At 37.2% G+C, this 25570-nt stretch overlaps 1 protein-coding gene across 1 annotated transcript in view; it reads right to left on the bottom strand.

Annotated features, from left to right (window-relative positions):
* LOC131800491 (protein split ends-like) overlaps positions 1-25570 on the bottom strand; it is a 280268-nt gene that overhangs the window by 246979 nt on the left and 7719 nt on the right. Inside the window, 1 exon segment of the mRNA XM_059118397.1 lies at positions 11454-11963. Within this exon segment, the coding sequence (XP_058974380.1) occupies positions 11454-11548 (95 nt within the window). The 5' untranslated portion in view covers positions 11549-11963.

Here is a 25570-nt window from a genome sequence, read left to right on the forward strand (position 1 = left end):
TCTTTCCAAGAATTCGAAACCAAATGGAGGCAGGCTGGCAGGCAGGAACAAAAAAAGGCTTAAGGGAGTCCATGTTGAGTGGAGGCTGGGAAGAAGAGGGAGTCCAAAAATGACACAACAAAGAAAACGATATTTTATTACGTTTTATGTTAACACCATCAGCGAGGAACAAAACACCAAAGAAGGGGAAGAAGAACCCAAATAGAAGGAGTTGATTTGTTTGTTTCGTTTTCTTTTCTTCTTTTGTTTTTGTTTGTTTTGTTGCTCTTCCAGATACGAGTGTGGCATAGATACCACCAAAACGTGCCTTAGAGTTTGCAAAGCTTTTTGTTTCGTTTTCTTTTTTTTTTTTTTCTGGCATATCTGAGCAGCATATCTTGGAAATAAAATACATTTTAAGAAATTGTTTTTAGAAAATCAAAAAAAAAAAAAATCAAACGCTTCAAAAATTTGAAGAGATCCAAGTTAAAAAAGGAGGTTCATTTTACGACGCAGACAAAACAGCCATCTAATGTAGCCGGCTATCTAAGATAAGGGCGAGCAATACAAATGGAAATACAATGCAGCGTTAGAGTTTTGTTCCCAACACTCGGGCAATGGAGATGATGCTGATGAGATTTTAAAGCAGCATCGATAAGTCCAAAAAATCATGGCTTTCGTGGGGTTTTCTAAAAAAAAATATATATATAAAATAAAAGAATGTGGCAACATCGCAATGGCAGAACGATTTAAACTGTATCTACCCCAAGGGCCGGTAAATTTTTCATATGAAAAAAATAAAAGTGTCGATTGAAACTTAAAATTTCTATAGGAAAAAATGCAGGATGCTTGGATCACGGACCTCCAGGACAGCCAAATTTCCCTGGGACACCGGGCTGCCGTGTTTCTTCAACAGGAAAAAATCACAGACCACTGGAAAAATTGTTTTTTTTTTACAGAAAAAAAAATACAGGCTCCAAGGGGCTTGGGTTTTCCATAGAAAAATAATCACAGGCCTCCAAGGACTGCCGATCTAGAAAAAATACAAGTTTTTGCGAATTATTGCTGATCTAAATGTTTAACTTTTGTGGGAGAGGTACCAGAAGGAGTGAGCCGATAAATTCCATATTCACATCAGATCTCAGAAAAAAAAGGAAGGTTCCGTGGAAAGCGGTCCTCCAGGACAGCCAAATATCCATGGGACCCCGAACTTTCATGTTTTCCACAGGAAAAAATCACAGACCACTGGGAAAATTGTTTTTTTTTTTTTTTCTAACGAAAAAAAATACAGTTTGGTTGGGTTTTCCATAGAAAAATAATCACAGACCTCCAAGGACTGCCGATCTAGAAAAAATACAAGTTTGTGCGAATTATTTCTGATCTAAATATTTAACTTTTGTGGGCCGATAAATTCCATATTCACATCAGATCACAGGTTGACAGGAATCTTTAGACATACCAAATTTGAAAAGTATCTCCGATATGCTTCGCAAGTTATGAGAGATATACGTATTTGAAAATTATGACCCTTTCTGGGGGAGGTACCAGAATAAATGGACCGATATCGATCATCTTCACACCAGATCTTACGTTGATAGAAATGTTGAGATGTACGAAATTTTGAAGACGATCGGACCCTATTACTCATTTTATAAGAGTTATAATTATTCAAAATTTTGACCCTTTTGTGGCGGAGGTACCAGAAGGAGTGGGTCGATAAATCCCATATTCACATCAGATCAATGGTTGGCAGGAATTCTTAGATATACCAAGTTTGAAAAGTCTCTCCGACTTGCATCGCAAGTTATGAGAGATATTCGTATTAGGAAATTATAACACTTTGTCGGGTAGGTACCAGAATTAATGGGCCGAGATCTTGTGTTGGAAGAAATATTGGGATGTATGAAATTCAAAGAGAAATAGGTACTTATTTGACGTTTTATGACTATTTTGGTTATTCAAAGTTATTCAAAGGGGTCAACTTTGTGGCGGAGCTACCAGGAGTAGTAGGCCTACATATCCCATCTTCACACAACATTTTGTGTTAATAAAAATATTAGGATGTGTGAAATTTGAAAAGAATCGGATGGTCATTCAAAATTTTGACCCGTTTTGGGTGAGGTACCCTCTGTAGCCATATGGCTGAGAAAAAAATTGTAGTACCCAGGACTGTCCAATTTTTTTTTTTAATAGAAAAAATTGCAGGACCCCAGGACTGTCAGATTTTATTATTAATTGCATGACCAGGATTGTCGGTTTTTTTTCAATAGAAAAAATTGCAGGCTCTCAACAGGGACTGTTGGTTTTTTCTCTAGAAAAAATTACAGGCCTCAACAGGGACTGTTGGTTTTTTCTCTAGAAAAAATTACAGGCCTCAACAGGGACTGTTGGTTTTTTTCTCAAGAAAAAATTACAGGCCCTCAACAGGGACTGTTGGTTTTTTTCTATAGAAAAAATTACAGGACCCCAGGGACTGTTGGTTTTTTTCTATAGAAAAAATTACAGGAACCCAGGGACTGTTGGTTTTTTTTCTATAGAAAAAATTACAGGACCCCAGGGACTGTTGGTTTTTTTCTATAGAAAAAATTACTGGACCCCAGGGACTGTTGGTTTTTTTCTCTAGAAAAAATTACAGGCCCTCAACAGTGTCTGTTGGTTTTTCTCTAGAAAAATTACAGGCCCTCAAAAGGGTCTGTTGGTTTTTTCTCTAGAAAAATTACAGGCCCTCAACAGGGTCTGTTGGTTTTTTCTCTAGAAAAAATTACAGGCCCTCAACAGGGTCTGTTGGTTTTTTCTCTAGAAAAAATTACAGGCCCTCAACAGGGTCTGTTGTTTTTTTCTCTAGAAAAAATTACAGGCCCCCAAAAGGGACTGTTGGTTTTTTCTCTAGAAAAAATTACAGACCCTCGACAAAGACTCTTGGTTTTTTCTCTAGAAAAATTACAGGCCCTCAACAGGGACTGTTGGTTTTTTCTCTAGAAAAAATTACAGGCCCTCAACAGGGACTGTTGGTTTTTTCTCTAGAAAAAATTACAGGCCCTCGACAAAGACTCTTGGTTTTTTCTCTAGAAAAAATTACAGGCCCTCAACAAAGACTCTTGTTTTTTTTCTCTAGAAAAAATTACAGGCCCTCAAAAGGGACTCTTGGTTTTTTTTTCAATAGAAAAAATTACAGGCCCTCAACAAAGACTCTTGTTTTTTTTCTCTAGAAAAAATTACAGGCCCTCAACAGGGACTGTTGGTTTTTTCAATAGAAAAAATTACAGGCCCTCAACAGGGACTGTTGGTTTTTTCAATAGAAAAAATTACAGGCCCTCAACAGGGACTGTTGGTTTTTTCAATAGAAAAAATTACAGGCCCTCAATAGGGACTGTCGGTTTTTTTAATAGAAAAAATTACAGACCCTCAATAGGGACTGTCGGTTTTTTCTATAGAAAAAATTACAGGCCCCTCACAGGGACTGTTGGTTTTTTCTATAGAAAAAATTACAGGCCCCTCACAGGGACTGTTGGTTTTTTTCAATAGAAAAAATTACAGGCCCTCAACAGGGACTGTTGGTTTTTTTCAATAGAAAAAATTACAGGCCCTCAACGGGGACTGTTGGTTTTTTTCAATAGAAAAAATTACAGGCCCCCGGGGACTGTTGGTTTTTTTCTCTAGAAAAAATTACAGGCCCCCGGGGACTGTTGGTTTTTTTCTCTAGAAAAAATTACAGGCCCCCGGGGACTGTTGGTTTTTTTCTCTAGAAAAAATTACAGGCCCCCACAGGGACTGTTGGTTTTTTTCTCTAGAAAAAATTGCGGGACCCCCTCAGGGACTGTTGGTTTTTTTCTCTAGAAAAAATTGCGGGACCCCCTCAGGGACTGTTGGTTTTTTTCTCTAGAAAAAATTACAGGCCCCCACAGGGACTGTTGGTTTTTTTCTCTAGAAAAAATTACAGGACCCCAGGGACTGTTGGTTTTTTTCTATAGAAAAATTACAGGACCCCCGGGACTGTTGGTTTTTTTCTATAGAAAAAATTACAGGACCCCCGGGACTGTTGGTTTTTTCTATAGAAAAAATTACAGGACCCCAGGGACTGTTGGTTTTTTTCTCTAGAAAAAATTACAGGACCCCAGGGAATGTTGGTTTTTTCTCTAGAAAAAATTACAGGACCCCAGGGAATGTTGGTTTTTTTTCTCTAGAAAAAATTACAGGACCCCAGGACTGTCGATTTTTTCTTTAGAAAAAATTACTGGACCCCAGGACTGTCGGTTTTTTCTTTAGAAAAAAATACTGGACCCCAGGGACTGTTGGTTTTTTCTCTAGAAAAAATTACAGGACCCCAGGGACTGTTGGTTTTTTTCTCTAGAAAAAATTACAGGACCCCAGGGGCTGTTGGTTTTTTCTCTAGAAAAAATTACAGCACCAAAGGGTCTGTTGGTTTTTTCTCTAGAAAAAATTACAGGACCCCAGGGTCTGTTGGTTATTTCTCTAGAAAAAATTACAGGACCCCAGGGTTTGTTGGTTTTTTCTCTAGAAAAAATTACAGGCCCCAACAGGGACTGTTGGTTTTTTCTCTAGAAAAAATTACAGGTGCCTTTGCATTTTTTTCTAGAGAAAAAAATAACAGAGACACCGGGACTGCTGTAGAAAACATTACAGGCCCGCACAGGGACAGGGAAAAATTTCAGGGCCCTATATAGAAATTATCAGTTCAAGAATTTGGATATTTTAATTTTTATTTACTTGTCTAAAAATTCCTATATTTATTGTTCATTAAATTGTCACATTTTTCCCTTGCATTCCCAAGAATATCCGCCTCTATGAATGTGTTTCATATTTTGTAGTTAAATTTACAAATATTTTACAGCAGCTTAACAAAAAAAAATACTAGAACAATATTTTCAATGTCAAATTCGGTATCACTTAAATCAATAATTGTTGTGGGCATGTGAAGAGAACATTGGTAATTTTAATAATCATTTGTCACGCTATGTCTAGTATTTAATTGTTTAATTTCGCCAGCCATGTTAGTTGAAAATTTAAACAATAGAAAATAGATAAAAAGTTTTGTAATTCGGAAAATAAATTTGAATTGGGAAAATTTAGAGTTTTTAATAAAGAACTTTACTAATTTACAGTGAATTCATACTGCGTTCATCGCTGCGTATAATTGATTTTAATTATGTCTAGGGGGTGCGTATGATTAATTTATTTTCAAATATGACGTATACACATCCCATCTGAAATATTTTTTTCTTTTTCAAAACTTTGTCTATAATTAAATAAAAAAAGAATAAGAACAATTTACAATGTTTATTTAATTTTCTGAAAAATTTATACAAATATGGTTTTTAATATCAGCCGTAAATCACCCAAGGTATTCTTGCAAAAATTAGAAAAAACAAAACAAACGCTATAAAATGATCTTCATCATCATTGAAAATAGCCCCCATTTTAGAATCATTAAAACGTTTATTGATGGACATAAATCATTTGGTTCTGGCATTAATCTATCCACTTAAGTGTAAACGGAAAAAAGCCTTGACGAATCACTCTGGGAAATTTTCCATGTGCGATTGCTTAGTTGTATTAAATTTTATTTTTAAAAATTTCTTTTCCCATTTTTGTGTTGTGTTGTCTTGGCTTTCTGGGTATGTAAATTAGTAAAAATAGAAAAATAAGTTTAAGAATACGTCCATAAATGATGAGCAAGTGACTGACGCACTGCGGGGATTTTCCAAAAACTTATTATCAATTCCATAATTGTGCTATTTCTATAGAAAAATCCCAACAGTCTGATGGGCCCAGTTATTTTTTATAGAAATTTCCTGGGGCTCTGCCATTTTTTCTACAAAAAAAAAAAAAAAAACAGTAGTCCTGGGGGTCCGCAATTCTTTTAGAGAAAAAAAAAACCAGCAGTCCCTTGTTGTCTGTAATTTTTTCTAAAAAACAGCAGTCCTGAGGTTCTGCAACTTTTTTCTTATGGAAAAAAGCCAGCAGTCCTGGGGGTCTGCAATTTTTTTTTCTAGAGAAAAAAAAATCAGCAGTCCTGGGGGTCTGCAATTTTTTTTCTAGAGAAAAAAAACCAGCAGTCCTGGGGGTCTGCAATTTTTTTCTAGAGAAAAAAACAGCAGTCCTGGTGGTCTGCGATTTTTTCTAGTGAAAAAAAACCAGCAGTCCTGGTGATCTGCAACTTTTTTTCATGGAAAAAACCCAGCAGTCCTGGGGTTCTGCAATTTTTTTCTAGAGAAAAAAACCAGCATTCCTGGGGTTCTGCAATTTGGAAAAAACCAACAGTCCTGGGAGTCTGCAATTTTTTCCTATGGAAAAAGCCAGCAGTTCTGGGGTCTGCAACTTTATATTTCCTATGAAAAAATTACCAGTCTTAGGGACCGGCAATTTTAATTTTATCCAATAAAAATCTTGAATTCCTAGGGCCTGTTATTTGTTTAATTTTTTGTTTATTTTTGTACAACATATTTCGTTTATGTTTTTTTTTTTTTTTTTGACCTTGAAAATGCTTTCATCACCGCAACATACTTTTTGGGCCTAAAAACAAATGGCCATAAATTTTGTGTTAACATTGAAAAAATTGTTTCTCATATTTCTTATTTGTTGTTATTTTTCGTATTTTTGGTTGGCATCACGACTCAATCGTACCTTCGAAATTAATTTCGACATATTTTCTTTGACATTTTTATTTTAGTTTTTTTTTTTTACAAATTTATTTGTTTACAAAGAAAATGCCGCCGAGTTCGATTATTTATTTATTGTGAAAACTATTTCAAGATCGATGACAAGACGCACAGCATGAATGACAGACAGTCACTGCCACTGAGTGAACGAACGAACGATCGATCGACCACATCATCTAACCATAGGTTAACAACAACAGCGACGACGATAAAAACAACAACAACATATATGTTCTAGTTCTCGAAAATCGAAGGTCAACATCTTTAAAAAAATCGAACAGTTTGTATTTCAGTTTAGTGTTTTTATATCACCTACACATAGACGTAGATATGTTTGTGCGCCTAGAGACCATAATTGGGTAGAGGGTGGGCATAGTTGGTCTATCACATGGTATGTCACTGCTTCCAAATTTTATATCTCTACATAGGGTTCTGAATGAACTTCTCTCTATGGAAGACCTCTCGAAGGACTTTGAGGAGGCCCTCTTTCCATAGAAGACGTCCAAGAGGTCCTCTACTCATGTAGCATCTCCGAATGAGGTATGACTAAGGACCCTGAAGCATTTTCTATCTATGGAAGACCTCCTAAAAGTCTGTGTATGTATAACCACCTGATGGACTACTAAGCTCAGAAGAAATAGGAAAGATAGACAATTGCTTCCAATTATATAAAGGATTTTCATATGATGAATGGTCCTGGAGACATCTTCACGTACCGAAGATCTCGAAGAGGTTTTCTATTTTTAGAAGACTTCCAGAAATGCTTCAACAATCTACAGAAGAAATCTGGAAGCTGTCCTGTCAAGTGGAGACCTTCGGAATGCCCTTCAATTCCAGGGAAGCACAATAAAATACCTCTAGAACTGAAGAACTTCGATGAGGTCCACTAAAGTCTCATCAAAGTCCTGGGGAAAATCTTTTAGAGAGAGGAGTTCCTTCAGATAATGCACCCTTTTAGAGTAGCCATCACGTGATACGTGACATTCACGTCCTGATTGACAGCTATGCCTTAAAGATATAGGAAAGATAGAGAAAGGACCTTCATCCGAAGAGTGGTCCTGGAGGAAACATCATCTACCGAAAATCTCTGATAGGTTTTCTATTTTAAGAATACTTCCAGATCCAGATCAATCTAAAAAAGAAATCTGGAAGCTGTCCTAACCTTTAGAATGTCCTTTTTTCCCGAAGGCTTCGAGTAGTTTTTCCATCAACGAAACACCTCAAGAAGGACCATTTTTATACAAGCCCATAAAAGACTCCTAGTACTGCTGATATAGGGTACATGATCGGGTCTACTGCTGAATTTAGTATCTTTAGAAGGATTCTGAAGGAGCTCCTGTCTTTTCGAAGGACTTCGATGAAGTCCACTAAAGTCTCATCGAAGTCCTTCGGAAAGTCTTCCTTAGACATGTGTTCCTTCTGAAACCTTTTACAGTTACTAAATTTTAAAGCAGATGCGTTGAATCAAATTTTGAATCAGGTACGTGAGGTACCCTCTCAGAGAAGACGTTCAAGATGACACTTATCACTTTCCGATTGACTGCTGTGCTTAGAAAATATAGGAAAAATAGAGAAAGGATTTCAATTATATAAAGGACGGACGTTCATCTGAAGATTGATCCTGGAGGAAACAGCATCTACCGAAGGTGTCTAATAGGTATTCTATTTTTAAAAAATCACTAAAAATTCTTCTATCTGCAGAGGAAATCTGGAAGCGGACCTGTCTAGCAAAGTCCTTCAAAATATCCTTTATGTACAGAAGACCTCGAGACGTTCTTCCACCTCTAGATTCACTATTTTTATACAAGCCTATAGAAGACCCCTAGTACTGCTGATATAGGGTACATCATCGGGTCTGCTTCAAAATTTAATATCTATAAAAGGTTTCTGAAAGGACTGCTGTCTATTGAAGACTTTCCAAAGGACTTCGATGAGGTCCTTTATTTAGAGAAGACGTCTAAGAGGTCACGTAGCACCCCCTGAAAGGTTGCTATGCTTAGAAGATATTCAAAAGATAGAGAAAGACTTTCAGTTATACACAAGCAATTCTTCCTGAAAATGGTCCTGGAGAAACCATCCTTTACCGATGATCTCTAATAGGTTTCCTAATTGTAAAAGGCGTCTAAAAATGATTCTATCTACAGACATCAAATTCTTTCAAGACATCTGGAAGCTTTCCTCTCTAGTGAAGACCTTCAAAATATCCTTTATTACCAGAAGACCTCAGGAAGTTCTGTGGTTTTTTTTTCATCAACAAAATGCCAGTACTTGTACAAGCCCAAGTACTGCTGATATAGGGTACATCATCTGGTCTACTTCAAAATTTAAAATCTATAGAAGGGTTCCGAAGGAACTCCCTTTGGAAGACCTTCCTAAGGACTTCGATTAAGTCCACTATTTAGACTAGACGTCCAAGAGGTCAGGTATTACATCCTGAAAGATTGCTATACTCTGAAGATATGCAAAATATAGAGAAAGGTTTCTAGTTATATGCCACCTCCGGGAAGACCTGTACTTTGAGAATGGTCCTGGAGGAATCTTCATTTTCTGAATACCTCTAAATGTTTTTTCTATTTTTAGAAGACCTCTAGAAATTCTTTTATCTACAGAAAATATTTTGAAGCTTTCCTATCGATTGAATACCTCCCAAAGTTCCTATATTTCCAGAAGACCTTAACAAGTTATTTTATCTACAAATTTTTTCTTGGAAGCTCTTAAAAGGCCTCCTATCTATAGAAGATTTCTGAAAGTGTAGGGTACAACTCGACAAGATTTTATTTCAATTTATATTTTATTCCTCCCATACCAAAGCCAAAACGTGAAGGTATTTTATTTTTAATTATTTTTTTTTTTAATTTTTCGTACGTTTCATAATTTATGACTGCTGCTACTGTTGTTGTTATTTTTGTATCGTTTTCTTGCCAATCTCGTTTCGGGGTTTCTTCAAATTCAAAACTAGAAAAAAATCACAACATAATTTGTCGCCACGGCAATTTTTCTAACATTTATTTGCCATTAAAATATTTCAATTTGAGTTCTACACCGCCAGACCGTCGGTCAGACCGACCGCTAGTGTTCGTCATCATTTGTCTGGGCGTTTTTCATTCGCGTAAAGGCATAGAAAAAGATCTTTGTGACACCCAAAGAGCCGTAGACCCGAAACACACACAAAATTGCCATTAAAGAGTATTGGACTTTGATGTTGAAAATTCAATTAAATTTTGAATTTTGAAATTTTTTCTTTAAATTAAAATTTTAAAGAGGATTCTTTGGAAAAAAATACATACCCGCAGGACTGCCTGCTTTTTTCCATAAGAAAAAAGTTGCAGACCCCCAGGACTGCTGCTGGCTTTTTTCCATAGGAAAAAAGTTGCAGAACCCCAGGACTGGTGCTGGCTTTTTTCCATAGGAAAACAGTTGCAGAACTCCAGGACTACTACTGGCTTTTTTCCATAGGAAAAAAATTTTTTCATAGGAAAAAAGTTGCAGAACCCCAGGACTGCTGCTGGATTTTTTTTCAATCGGAAAAAAGTTGCAGAACCCCAGGTCTGCTGCTGGCTTTTTTCATAGGAAAAAAGTTTCAGACCCCCACGACTTCTAAAAAAAGTTGCAGACTCCCAGGACTGCTGCTGGCTTTTTTCCATAGGAAAAAAGGACTGCTGCTGGTTTTTTTCCATAGAAAAAAAGTTGCAGAAGCCCAGGACTGCTGCCGTCTTTTTTCCATAGGAAAAAAGTTGCAGACCTCCAGGACTGCTGGCCTTTTCCCATAGGAAAAAAGTTGCAGACCCCCAGGACTGCAGCTGGCTTTTTCCATAGGAAAAAAGTTGCAGACCCCCAGGACTGCAACTGGCTTTTTTCCATAGGAAAACAGTTGCAGACCCCCTGGACTGCTGGCTTTTTTGCATAGGAAAAAAGTTGCAGACCCTTAGGACTGCTGCTGGCTTTTTTGCATAGGAAAAAAGTTGCAGACCACCAGGACTGCTGGCTTTTTTCCATAGGAAAAAAGTTGCAGACCCCCAGGACTGCTGGCTTTTTTCCATAGGAAAAAAGTTGCAGACCCCCAGGACTGCTGGCTTTTTTCCATAGGAAAAAAGTTGCAGACCCCCAGGACTGCTGGCTTTTTTCCATAGGAAAAAAGTTGCAGACCCCCAGGACTGCTGGCTTTTTTCCATAGGAAAAAAGTTGCAGACCCCCAGGACTGCTGGCTTTTTTCCATAGGAAAAAAGTTGCAGACCCCCAGGACTGCTGGCTTTTTTCCATAGGAAAAAAGTTGCAGACCCCAGGACTGCTGGCTTTTTTCCATAGGAAAAAAGTTGCAGACCCCCAGGACTGCTGGCTTTTTTCCATAGGAAAAAAGTTGCAGACCCCCAGGACTGCTGGCTTTTTTCCATAGGAAAAAAGTTGCAGACCCCCAGGACTGCTGGCTTTTTTCCATAGGAAAAAAGTTGCCGACCACCAGAACTGCTGGCTTTTTTCCATAGGAACTACCTGGGCCCTAAGTCTGTTGGGTTTTCTGCAGGAAAAATTACAGGCTTTTTCGGTAGGTTTTTTTCTCGACAGAAAATAATTTGAGGCCTCCTATTAAAAATATTTAAAAAATATAAGTTTCCATTTTATGCTAATCGCGTGCCCATTTCGGGGGTCTAATTTCTAAAATAAATAGAAAACTATTGTACAAATAGAAAAGCGTATAACACATTATTTTGATTTCAAACCCCCTTCTTCTCCGAAAAAAATATCATTCAACATCCAAATTACTTGTATCAATAAATTTGAAAATTCCGCACTACCTACCGTTTCAAATGATCTCGCTTGTTATCCTCGCGCACAACAACTTGCGTTTCTTGGGCTATTTGTCCAAAACAGACGTTGTTGGTCTCTCGTACCATTTTCGTTTGTGAAACTTCATGGAGGCGAATTATTTTTTAAATGGGCGCACTCCAAACCCATTCAGCTGAAATAAAATGGTTATCCTTTTTTCTTGCAATGGGGGAGGGGGCGGGGTGTATCCTTTATATTTGTGTTGTTGTGAATATCAGCGATACAGCGGCTTTGGCATTAAATCGTTAGAGATCGATTTTTTTTCTAATTTCTCTGTTGGCGATTTTATTCAGAACTTTTTTTATTTTTCTTTTGCACTAATTGCATTTATTTGCAATTTTTTTAACTTTTATTTTATATTTATTTTTATATATTTCTTATATATTTTTTGCATTGATTTTTCTAATTATGGAAATATTAACACTTTTTTTCTTGCCATGTAGAGCGATTTTTATTTTCTTTTCATCGGCAATGATTTTCGATCTGAAAAGAGAAGATAATTAAATTGTGAAAATTAGTAGGTATTTAAAAAAATAATATTTTTATAAAAAAAATCTAAAAGGGGCAATATTATAAGACGGATAGGCAGCCGTTGAATATTTGATAAAATCTAATAAAATATTTTCAAAGAAATCACAATATTTGATAATCTTTGAAAATCAACCAAAATAAATAAGAGGTCTGCTAGCGTTTAAGAACTGATTTTAAAAAATTCCATAATGTCGGAAAAACTTTGAAAAACTATAGATTAAAAAAAATTCCATATTCACACCAGACCTTGGGTTAATAAAAATATTGTAATGTGTATAATTTGAAGAGAACCGGATGCTTATTTCGGTTTTTATGATCGTTTTTTATACCCTCCACCATAGTATGGAGGGTATATTAAGTTTGTCATTCCGTTTGTAACACCTCGAAGTACACATTTTAGACCCCACACAGTATATATATTCTTGACCAGCATAAAATTCTGTGTCGATTTAACAATTTCCGTCCGTTTATCCGTCTGTGGAAATCACTCTAGCTTCCGAACGAATTGAAGTAGATTGATAAAATTTTACCCAAATGTATGTTATGTATGCAGGACTTTTGGTATTGAAAATGGACCATGTAGGTCCACGTCTTCGTATAGCCCCCATATAACGGTACCTCCCGATATCCGGTATTTTGATGATTTTAGCGACATTATTCGGCGGAATTGTTTTAAATTTGATATTTGAAGTTCCAAAGGGATATTACAGCCTAAAACAGAAAATTTACTGTGCAGGTCCACGTCTTCATATAGCCCCCATATAACGGTACCTCCCGATATTCGGTATTTTAATGATTTTAGCGACCTTTTTCACCCGAATTGTTTCAAATTTGGTATTTGAAGTTCGTAATTAATATTAAAGCCTATGACAAAAAATTGTCTGTGTAGGTCCACGTTTTGGTATAGCCCCCATATAATGGTATCTCCCGATATTTGGTATTTTGATGATTTTAGCGACCTTTTTCACCGGAATTGTTTCAAATTTGATATTTGAAGTTCGTGATGGATACGACAGCCTATGACAGAAAATTGTCTATGCAGGTCCACGTCTTCGTATAGCCCCCATATAACGGTACCTCCCAATATTTTCAAAATACATTTTTGATATCCACAAACTCTGATGACTATTTAAAAAATATTTAAAAAAAACATCAGCTAGGTCTTATAGCCTTTCACAAATTCTTGAGCTTCGTGTGGCCAGCTAGTCATTTAAAAATATATATTTTATTTTTTTAATAATCATTTTCTATTTTATTCTATAATTTTCTTAACTTTATCTCCAGTTATTCGATACGGCCAAAATGTGCCTCATCGAAGTAACGCTAGGTTTCTTTGGACCAAATCCGTTCAGGACATTTGGAGTCGATTTGGCTGTGCCTGTCCGTCTGTTCTTTCTGAAGTCTTGAATTTTTTTGGCTTTCTTGGTCCTATATTTTTTGTTTCGCGTGTGGAAGTTTTTAACTGAGTCTCCTCTCACTATTTTCTTTCGTGTGACCCGAGTCATTTTTATTTGGAAATTTGGCGTGGGTGCAGAATCACTGAAAATGAAGCAAAAGTTCGCTCTAAGAGTGAAAAAGAGCGCTGATTTGTGAGAGCGTGAGTGGAACAGCAAACAAGGTTTGATTCGAACTGATATTCGAGCTACATCGAAAAATTGACTATGCTTGATATTCTCCAGGAGAGCTCCCGCTCGAATTCGAATGAGTTTCACACTCTGTTCAAATTCCTTCAAGGAATCTACCTAAACTATTCAAAAAATTTTATTTTCAGAATATTTTGCGAAAATGTTGCCCTTGAAAATCTGACCATTTAACACCTTTTAAGGATGAATATATCTCTATAGTCAGGTCCGGAAAATATATCAATGGAAACGGATGGAAAATATTAAATTTCTGTCACTCTCTTTCCCAGCAGTTTTTATTTCCTTAGCTTTGCTCCCTCCCAATAATTCGCATTTTTTTTTTTGTAGATTTTCTCAAAAAAAAGAAAATTGTATATCTCCTACTATGTCTCGAAAGCTAGGATCCCTATATAATATTTTACCTTTCTGTCTCCCTCTGAAATCCGAATTCTCTCCCTCCGCTCTCTGAAAAATCCAGTTTTGATATCAAGAAATTTCCGTTTTCAATTTTTCGTCAATGATTTTATTTATTTTTTTTTTCAAAAAAAAAAAAATAAATATATATTTCCACATAGGAATTTTTTGGAGCAGCATGGCAATACAAAAAAATTATTCAATTCTGGGTTCCGATGTTGTTGTTGTTGTTGTATCTGTATTTTCTGAGCTACGTATTTGGGGGCCAGTAAATTTTTATTACCATTTATTGTCATCAACTTGCAAAAAAAAAACGAAGAAGAAAAAAATTAAAACCAAAATAAAACCAGTCAAGTCAGCCAAACTGACAGGCAGGCTGGCAGCAGCCAGGCTAGCTGAACTGGTGGTAACGTCAAAAATCCAACCATAACTGGCATGGAAGTCAAGCCACCGGTCCTGTCATGCCACCCTGCCTGGCCCGGTTGGCTAGGCCTTCTGTTGTTTTAATGGCTGGATGGTGGAGCTCGATGTTGATGATGATGACGATGATATTTTTGCAGCTACTGACTGACTGGCGCGCTAAACATTATATTTTGGTTTTTAAAATGGGAAGTATTGGTTGTTGGTGAAGAAACATTGGGGTTACACGATGAGCCAGCCAGTGAACAACAATACCATCATCATCGCCATCGTCGTCAGCAGCATTGGCAGAGCCATAAAAACCATTTTGGGTTCAAACTACACATTTATGGTTAAAAGCTGAACAAAAAAAAAAACAAATCAATGAACGAACGAAAAAAAAATACAGCAACATCGTCGTCGTCATCATAGATGGATGGTTGGACGGACGGCCAGGCCAAATGACGATGTCTGTGAGGTGTTGTTTTCAGCAGAGCCAGCCATACACTTAGCCGTTCCGTCGTTCGTTCCTATGCCTGCTGGTTTGATGGCTGGCTGACTGGCTGGTTGGTTTGCTGTGCTGTGCTGTCTGTCCTTTCCTCTGGCCGGCCATATGTATGGCAACAACGACAAATAACACACAACGGCAGCAGCAGCAACAACAACACAAATTGTATAAAAATTCTTTTTATAAACGTAAAACTGAAACGAAATTTGGCAACATGGCAGCCATAGTTAGTCGTTGTCGTCGTCGCTGTGCCGTCGTTGAATCAAGTCGAGGCTTATTGAGGCAAAATATCTTTGTGTGTGCATGATTGTTTGTGTATCGTTCGTTTTGGTTTGCTGTTTTCTATCTGTGTGTCCGTGTTTGTTGCGCTGTGTGTGTGTGTGCGCCAAATGAAATATGGCAACATTGCTTTATTTGCTGTTTTTATAATAATTATTGGATTTTTTAACCATAGCCAGTCAGCCAACCAACCAACCAAGCACTCACACATACCCAACCATCCGAGGCAAAAGAGAAGAGAGACGCCAAGAGTTGCCTTCGTTGCTGTGTTGTGTCGTCAAACACACAAGGAGTTCATGTGTACATGTGTGGGGTATCACCACCCAATCCCAAGCAAATGAGTGAGAGAGAAAGAGCGAAGAAAAATAAAACGGGTAATTTTGAATGTGTGAGATCACAACAATTGGAAGAGGGGAGAGCAGTAGGAAAAGAGAAGAGACATGGTTTGGCAAATACACAGAGACACACCATTCATGGCACGGTGGACTGGACGAATGAAGACGACGACAACGACAACGACGATGGGATGCCTTGGCATGTTTTTGTGAATTGAGGGAAGTTGTGTTGTGTTGATGTTGTTGGGCACAAAAGAGCGGCAGAGAGGTAGAGCATATGGGGTTGCTGTTTGGTTTGCAAACAGTATTCATGATGATGACGAACGAAGTTGACTACACACAAAAAACAGCAGCAGCAACAACAACAACATTATCATTGATGTTATGTTAAGAGGGTATTGTTGTAAAGCTGTTGTGTGTGCTGTTGTTCTCTGGTTGTTTGTTATTCCTTTATTATGATTATGTTTTTGTTTTTGTTTCGTATTTTCGTTGTCATCGTCGTTGTCGCCATCGACTTCTTTTATAAAAGAGGGTTCTGTTATTTGCACACACACAAACTCTCAAACTGTCTTTATTTGGGCAGTTAAAAGCAGAAGAAGCAAGAATTCGTTCATATTTCCTTCTTTTGTTTGTGGAGAAGAAAAAGGCAAAATTAAAAAAAAAAAAAAACAATTCAATAGAAACCCAGCCATCCAACCATCAACAACATCGTCATCGTCGTCAAAGACAACGACTTAACATAAAAATTTATGCAAGAATTTTCGTTGTTAAAAATAAAACAACAAAAGCCAGTCATTGCGGCATTTTTTCCGTGCTTTTTGCCAAATCCAAAACTCCAACAAAAACTGGATGGATGGATTTTTGTTTTGAAAATTTTGCCGCTGCTGCTGCTGCCGCTACTCAATGAAAATATTCTGGCTGGCTGACAGACAGACTGCCTCTACCTTAAACGCCAGCATTGCTTTGTTATTCCAAAATAGTCTCCACATTTCAAGTTGTTTGGTTAGGTCCCACCATCATCATGAAATCCACGTGTTGTATGACTCAAACCCGGAGTTTTAAAATTGTATTCCTCTTTTTTTTTGAGGATGGAAACAGGAGTTCACTTCCTATCTAGACTCGATGGCAATTTTATGGTTAAATTAACTTGGACAACTTATCAGGAAATAAGGGGTTTAAGGTGTTAAGCAAAAATGGATGGAAATCGATGCTTAAGGCCAAAAGTCATTAATTTTTTTTGGATAAATTAAATAATACCCATATTTTTATCATTTCAGAGCAAAGTGACTGGCTTGACTGATTAAGACCAATGTAGGGATTTTAGTAATTAATAAAAAAAGATTAAGCCGATTGAAAAAAATTAATGGGAATTAATTTCTGAGGCCAAAAGTTAATGCCCTCCACCATTTTGAACGAATTTGGCAATTCTCAAAAACAATAAAATCCGATAAAAATTCTTTTAAAATCTTAAAAAATACCGAATGTAGCTGTTATATTAAAGTCTATACGACAATATTCAAATGCAAAAAATTCGGTAACAATCATCAAAATACCGAATATCGGAAGGTACCGTTATATGGGGGCTATACGAAGACGTGGACCGGCCCAGACAATTTTCTGTCTTAGGCTGTAGTATCTATTATGAACTTCAAATACTAAATTTGAAACAATTCCAGTGAATAATGTCGCTAAAATCATCAAAATACCGAATATCGGGAGGTACCCTTATATGGGGGCTATACGAAGACGTGTATCGACACAGACAATTGTCTGTCTTAGGCTGTAGTATCCATTACGAACTTCAAATACCAAATTTGAAACAATTCGGGTGAATAATGTCGCTAAAATCATCAAAATGCCGAATATCGGGAGATACCTTTATATGGGGGCAATACGAAGACGTGGACCGGCCCAGACAATTTTCTGTCTTTGGCTGTAGTATCCATTGCGAACTTCAAATACCAAATTTCAAAGAATTCCGGTAAATATTATCGCTAAAATAATCAAAATACCGCATATCGGGAGGTACCGTTAAATGGAGACTATACCAAAACGTGGACCTACATGGCCCATTTTCAATACCAAAAGTTCTGCAGACATAACATACATTTGAGTAAAATTTTATTAATCTACTTCAATTCGTTCGGAAGCTAGAGTGATTTCCACAGACGGATAGGCGGACGGACATCGCTAAATCGACATAGAATTTTATGCTGATCAAGAATATATCTACTTTGTGGGGTCTAAAATGTATATTTCGAGGTGTTACAAACGGAATGACAAACTCAATATACCCTCCATACTATGGTGGGAGGATTTAACGAACTTCAGGGCCTCTTTAAACTCCATTGCAGGAGGTGGAACCCATACAGAGACCACCATTCCTCTTGGGATCATTGAAACAGGCACAGTGGCGACCTTACTAAAGAGATTTAAGGGCATTAAGTTCAACCATAAGGATATCAGCAGATCTGACGAACTGCAGGACCTCTTTCAACGCCACTACAGGAGGTGGAATTCAGGCTGAACCTACCATTCCCTATAGGATCTTTGCAACATATACAACGGCGACATTACTACCCTCCCAAAGCGATTCAATGCCATTAACTCACATTAACTCACGGTACCGTCTGGTTTAATTTTCGTTTCCCCACCGATGTGCTTCCCACTGCCCTTTTTCGCCACGACGCGAAGCATACGAGACGGCCGATTATATCGTCAGTGCCGTCACTTTTTTTCTTTGCCTCGGGTTACTTCCTCTCTAGTTAACATCGTCCTCTTCACCACAACTGGTTGTATGGGGAATTTATTGGCCTTTGGTGTTGCTCACTGGGACGATGTTGGTGCTTCCGCAAGTGGTGCGTTTTTTGTCCGCTCGTAGTGACCACCTTATTGGCAGACTTTGTCCTGTCTTAGATATCGAAGCCATCGGTGGGCTCGGCAGAGCCGGTTTGGAGCGTTTCGACGCATACTTTAAGCTAGTCTTCTTCACAGCAGACATTATCAGGATCTGCGATTCGAAAGACTGTCTGTCGTAGCCTTGCTTTCCTCCGAATTGGATCTGAAGAAATTATTATTGACAGATCCACTGTAGGCACAATTCAGTTACAATTAAAATCATTGCAGGTTTAGCCTATTTCTTCCCGAAGTGTCTAATTTGTCTGACGGGATATCAATATCGACCCTTTCAAGTCTATTTCCTGGATGTGACTTCTAAGTCACTTCCGTCATATTTTTTGCTTTAAGAGTATCTCACAAGAATCAAATCTGGTGGGAGAGAACTCTTTCCCGATGGAACTCTCTCCCAAACTTGATATAACGCCAGTATTACGGTACCTCCCGATTTTCTGTAGTTTTGGGGGGTTTCTAACCCAAATTCCAATAAAACCAGCTGTAATTTATTATTTTGGGATCTTAGATTAATTTTTTTCAAAAAATATTCCAAATTTCCCAAGTTTTGAGGATTTTTGCTTCTCTTTCATTGCCAAAGCAAAAAATCCTGTGATCGGCTTAACTAACCATCTTTCATGGATACCCATTAATACCAGTCCAATTTTTCTCTGGTCTAAATGGAGTCCCAAAATCCAAAAAAAAAAAACAGCTGAGTGATAGAGAATTGAAATAAACGAGGGCGTTGAAATGGCTGGGTTTTGTTGGCTGGTTAATGTTCAATTGAGTTGCGACGACGTTGCTCAATTTACTGGCAAAAACAACAGCAAAAATTATAATATTAAACTAGAAGAAGAACAAGCTAACAAAACACACACACACACCCAAACCAAAATGGATACTAAAACACCAGCCACACGCACACTGTGATGAGAAATAATATCGATTCGAAAGGCAGTTAGCACGTTTAGGCTGGCTCGATGGCTGGCAGGCGGCACAGCAGTTAAAAACAGTCATCCAGTCAGGGCAGAAAACACTAGCAAGTGACGTTAACATTATATAAAAAAATAATAGCAATAACAAAAAAAAAACAGAAACACTGCCTGTACACGGTGACATTTTTTAACCATGCCATTTTTTTTTGTTGGTAAAAGGTGTAGAGAGACAAGGATAGAAGAAAAAATGGCACGATAAGCCACCGCACAGGGTTACATGCCATTTTCTTTGCATTTCTCTTCTTGCTTCTTCCCAATTTTTTATGATTTTGACATTTCATATCGTTTCTTTATTGTAATTTTTGATGCGTTTCTTTTATTGTGATGTGATGTTTTTAGTGATTGAATTGTATAATGAATTATATGAAAATTAATTGGAAGTATTAAAAAGTAAAAAAATAAAGTTAAAATAAAAGTTAATAATGCAATATTTAACACCTCAATAACTTTTACCATCATTTCTTCTTTAGATTCACACATGTTACAATGAAGAGAATGTAGGTCAACTTTGAAAAAATTTCAAGTATAGAGGTCTACCTGTTTGGCTTGTAATGTCAGAATTACTATCAAAACAATAAAAAAGCAAACAACTTGTTGCACTGATTTTGAATAAATAATTTAAAACCGCGAAAACTGAATGGTCAAAATTTCTTTTCAATATCATGTTCTATATATCTCTTATGGTTTATTTAGCGACAAAAACTGTAGATTTTGTCGATGCATTCGTTGCAATAAGCATTTGGAAAACACCCGAATTTGAATATTTTCTGAACAATTTTTTATTATTGAAAAGAAGACACACACAAAAGCAAATGAAGTTGACATATTAAGCCAGAAAAATAAAAAAATGTAAATCATATGGTAGTTCTGCCCTACCTTGAATTCATTGTACCATGGATTCACATATTTAATTTTAAATCACTTCTTTATAAATATCTGTTACAATCAATTAGCTCTATACGAAATACTGAATAAAATTAAATGTCAGAAAAAATGCCAAGCACTATTATCGTAAAATGCCACCGTGTAAAGGCGCGAAGATTTACGCAGAAATTTTAAAAGAGAATTGATAAAAATGCCAGCTAAAAATTGCACCGTGTAAAGGCAGTGAAACTTGTGCGGCGGCAGCAGCAGCAAAAGAATAATACCACCACACAACTACAAAACAAGAGGAAAAATTGTAGAAAAGCCAGAGCTACAAATCCCTCTCATACACAACACGCACACACACATATATACACACAAATCCAAACATGCAGGGACATTTCCTCTGCCAGAGAACCATCGAAAAAAAAATCCCCCTAGCAAACAATTCAGTAAATGCTGCTGAGAAAAATTCAGTATCTTTGCCGTGTCGCTTTACATTGTTGGAAGGAAAGTTCAGCACAACAAACAAACGTTTGTAGCTTTCCCCCTCCCAAAAAATACCAAATAAAACAAACGACGCACATACACACAGTGAGGCACACTCAGCACATAATCTCGGTCTCACTGGCTTATTTTTTCACCCAAACAAACAAAAGTTATGTGTATTGTTGTTGCTGCTCTGTCGTTGGCGTCGTCGTCGTCGTGTAGTTTTGGCAATGCGCAAACTCTCAATTCCACTCAGCCTCGTCATTAATCGGCAAACCACACAACTACTAAAGCAGGCCAACTCTTTCTAACCTCATGTATATTATCATTTGCTCTCCCTCTCATACTCTCAGTGAATGTGGAGATGTGACCGCTGCTGCTGGCGTCGTCGCCACGGCATTGTTATCTCTGTGTTCATTGCTGGCTCTGTGTGTGGTGTGACTGAATTTTGTGCAAAGGTGTTGTTTTTTGCATTCCTGTTTTGTGTTGCCTTGCCCGTGTGTGTGCCGCCTGTGTGTGCAGTATCAGTGTAGCTTAACGTAAGAGCCCCCCACCGTACCATACGTTTAAGGTTTTGTAGTTTCATCAGGTTTTTCTTCATTTACGGAATAAATAGGTGCGGATTTTTTTTCCATTCTGCTGTTATTTCAATTGTTTTCATTATTTGGCGAGTGTGTGTGTATGTATGGCTGTGCAATTCATTGAGTAAGCCTGCAGAGGTGTGTGTGTGTGTGCGTTTTGTAGTTGATACCAAAAACAATTCCCCCAGATTTAGTCAGTTTGTAGCCCGAGTGCCTTGTGGCGGCTGTTGGTTTTGAGGTTTCATTACATTCCATTTGAAAATTTGATTTTAGTCTTGCGTTGGCTGTTGTTGAGTTACAATCGTTTTGGTTACCTGGCTGGGGGACTGGTTGTTGCTTTATTTAATTTTTCTCAAGCAAAGGTCAAACTGAAGGCAAGCTGCATTTTCTTTTGGTCCGGATTTTTTTTTTTTTTTTTTTGGAATATATGACCTGAAACCCCGCACACAGCTAGCTCTCAGCTTAGTTTTTGCTGGGACTTTCTTAACCAAACAAAAAAGAAATTCAAAAGCTGTTCATTTCATTGTGACGTCTTGCCTTTCTTCCTTTGTTTGGCATGACCTCTGCTGTTGTAGGTTGTGCAGCCTGCCTGCCTGCACCGCCGCCTGTCAGACAGCAACGAGCTGATGCTTGCTGGCTGCAGAATCATGCAGTTCAAATAGCAAATGGAATATTCTAGCTTTTCTTTAACTACACACAATTGCTGTTCTTCTCGTTGTTGGTGTTGTTGCTTTGCAGTGTACTTAATTGCAATAAAAAAAAGAAAGAATTTGTTGTAGAGGCCAGGCAGCACAAATTCTAAGAGGATGGAAAAATATTTTACTATTTTGTTCATAAAATGTGGTATATGTCCAGATGAGGCCATATTGAGATATATCCTTCACAATTTGGGCGCCATATTTGTAACATAAGGAAAATTTGTGAAAGCTGCGATTATTTCCTTCGCCGCAATAAAAATATGAAGTCAATAATTTTTCAGGGGAGATAAGGGAAAGTCGACGCGTTTTGCTTTAATGTGCTTCTAAGAGCCCGTATACCCATCAATTCGAAAACAAGGAGTAGAAATGAATAATTTCGATCAGGAATGAAAACCTATTTAAAATTTGACAATTTGTGCGCCATATACTTAAAATAAAAATCATAAAAAATACAGCAACTACTCCCCCCATTGCCCAGAGAAAAAGCATGATATGGGTAGCTATGAGCAATATTCTTACTGGAATACTCCATATTTTTTTAGACCCTACACCACATAGTGGTAAGGGTATTATGTCTTTCTGCATTTGTTTGTAACATGGAGACGGAAGCGAGATAGACCCATAGTTACTTTTGAGGATCTTCATAGAATCACTTTCTGAGTTGATTTTTCCATGTCAGTCCGTTCATCCCCGTCTGTCCATGTATTCTTATAAACAAAGTACAGGGGTCTAATTACCGCATACGATATCGTAATCTTATTTTTGGATAATGGCGTTCGATATCGAGTACTTGATATGGAAGTGTCGAATACAACCATGCGAGTTTTTGCCCGTGTCTATTTTTGTATCGTATACGACAATTTAAAGTATTATAATTCTGATTGGAGCATAATTTGTGCATTAATTCAAAAACATAAAGCACTTTGGCTCAAACCAACCAAAAAGTCCTTCCCGACACAGTGCTGGAAGCTGCCGCTAGCCAGCGTAGTGATAGTGTAGCTGCTAATTGTAGAGTAGGTGGTGCCGCTGTTGACATATGGCCAGTAAAGTGTAGTTCTGACAAAATATATTTAAAAGCTTCCTTTGAAACACGAAAGCGTTGTTTAAACCTTCAATGTGAAGAAAAACTATAACAACGTTCGTGGTTTATAAAAATGGGTGTACTTAGATATTTTCTGGCAAAGATAAAGGATTGTTTTTATAGCGGATTTGTTTTCTTAAGACGTTTACATTGAAATCATATTGTGAATCCGACGATGACATAAAAAACACAATTTCTCATCCATTTTGCAAATTATGACCAGGTCGCATTTATTATTCGATTGAGATGGAATTTTCCAAACAATTTTTGTTTGGCTCAAGGACGAACCCTATTGAAATTGGTGAGAATCGGTTCAATTTTAGATATAGCTCCCATGTAAATCTTTATCCGATATCAGGTTAATTGTGCACCAAATGACCAATATCAGTCCAAATGACCTGAAGGTACATCAAATTTGGAAAAAATCGGTTCAGATATAGCTATAGCTCCCATATATATGTTTCAACCGATTTGGGTTCTTAAGTCCCTCACATGCGTAATATGCACTCCACGAGAATGATATTTGGTACCAGATAAAAGATACAGCTCAGAAATAAGTGCCTAAAATTATATCAAGATCTGTTCAGATTTGGATATAACTCCCATATATATTTTTTTCCGATTTCAGATTTATTGTTCACCAAATGGCCAAAATCAGACCAAATGACCTAAATTTCGGCACATCCGATCGAATTCAGTCTAGAAGCAAGTACATCAAATTTGTAGAAAATCGGTTCAGATATAGCTACAGCTCCCATATATATGTTTCAACCGATTTGGGTTCTTAATATCGGTTCAGACATAGCTATAGCTTCCATATATAAATATGTTTCAACCGATTTGGGTTCTTAAATTCCTCACATGCGTAATATGCACTCCACGAGAATGATATTTGGTACCAGATAATCTATGGAGATCAAAAATATCTCTGCAATGATAGCGGATCAAATTAGGATAAAGCTTCCATATATATCTTCGACCGATTTCACGTTAATTGTGCACCAGATGCTTAATATCAGCTCAAATGGAGTAAAATTTTGGCACTTCCAAACCGAATTCATTCTAGAAGCAAGTAATTCTAATTTGGTTACGATCGGTAAAGATATAGCTATAGCTTCCATATACATATAGCTCCTAGTAGCCCAAATTGGATAGATTTTTGTCTGTCCGTCTGTGGGAATCACTCTAGCTTCCGAACGAAATGAAGTAGGTTGATAAAAATTTACTCAAATGTGTATTATGTCTGCAGGACTTTTGGTATTGAAAATGGGCAATGTAGGTCAACGTCTTAGTATAGCCCCCATATAACGGTACCTCCCGATATTCGGTATTTTGACGTTTTTTAGCGACGTTATTTACCAGAATTGTTTCAAATTTGGTATTCGAAATTCGTAATGGAAACTGCAGCCCATGACAGAAAATTGTCTGTGCAGGTCCACGTCTTTGTATAGCCCCCATATAACGGTATTCCCCCATATTCGGTGTTTTGATGATTTTAGCGACATTATTAATCGGAATTATTTCAAATTTTATATTTGAAGTTCGTACTGAGTGCTGCAGCCTATGCCAGAAAATTGTCTGTGCAGGCTTATGAGAAATGTTGCGTATGCAGGTCCACGTCGTCGTATAGACCCTAATATACGGTTACATTCGGCATTTTTAAGATATTAACAGAATTTTTAATGGATTTTATTGTTTTTGAGAATTGCCAAATTCGTTCCAAATGCTGGAGGCTTTTCAAAGTTCGGCCCGGCCGAACTTTCAGCTTTTTTGTTATAACTACCTTTCCAGCTGTTAGTTACTCTTCAGACTAATATGGAAGAATCTCGGCGTGATCTCTCGTTCATATATTAATTTAATGAATCCCCACAATGGTAGCGTAGATTTCAACAAATCCACTTGTCTATATTAGTACCCTCTATGTATGTACATATACTCAATACCATATAGGTATGTTTATTATTAACATACATACACACAAACAAAGAAATCTCTGTGTGCCATTCTTTCATCTTAATGCGATCATGTATGTATGATCGAAAAAAAACGTATCTCACAAAAAATAAAGAAGAAGAATCTATAAAATAAATTTATACAAACACACACACACACCCATAGCTATCGGCCTTTGGTGTACCCGTAGTTGTGGGGAACCATATAAACTTAACCAAGCATTCAGTTTTCCTGGTGTTGGTGATGAACAACAGCAGTTCTCCAGATTCTAGTCTTTCGAGTAAATAATGCAGAAACAAAACTTAAAAAACAACAACAGCAGCAACACCAACAACAATGACATTAAAAAGTCGAAAAGCAAAGTGGTAGCGATAGAAGAAGAAGATGATGATGACTACTGACTGACGGACTGCTTGTCTACCAACCAGACTGGCTGTTTGTTAACTTGCCTG

This window comes from Musca domestica, unplaced genomic scaffold (assembly GCF_030504385.1).
Source record: "Musca domestica strain aabys unplaced genomic scaffold, Musca_domestica.polishedcontigs.V.1.1 127, whole genome shotgun sequence".
In the NCBI taxonomy this organism is placed as follows: Eukaryota; Metazoa; Arthropoda; class Insecta; order Diptera; family Muscidae; genus Musca; species Musca domestica.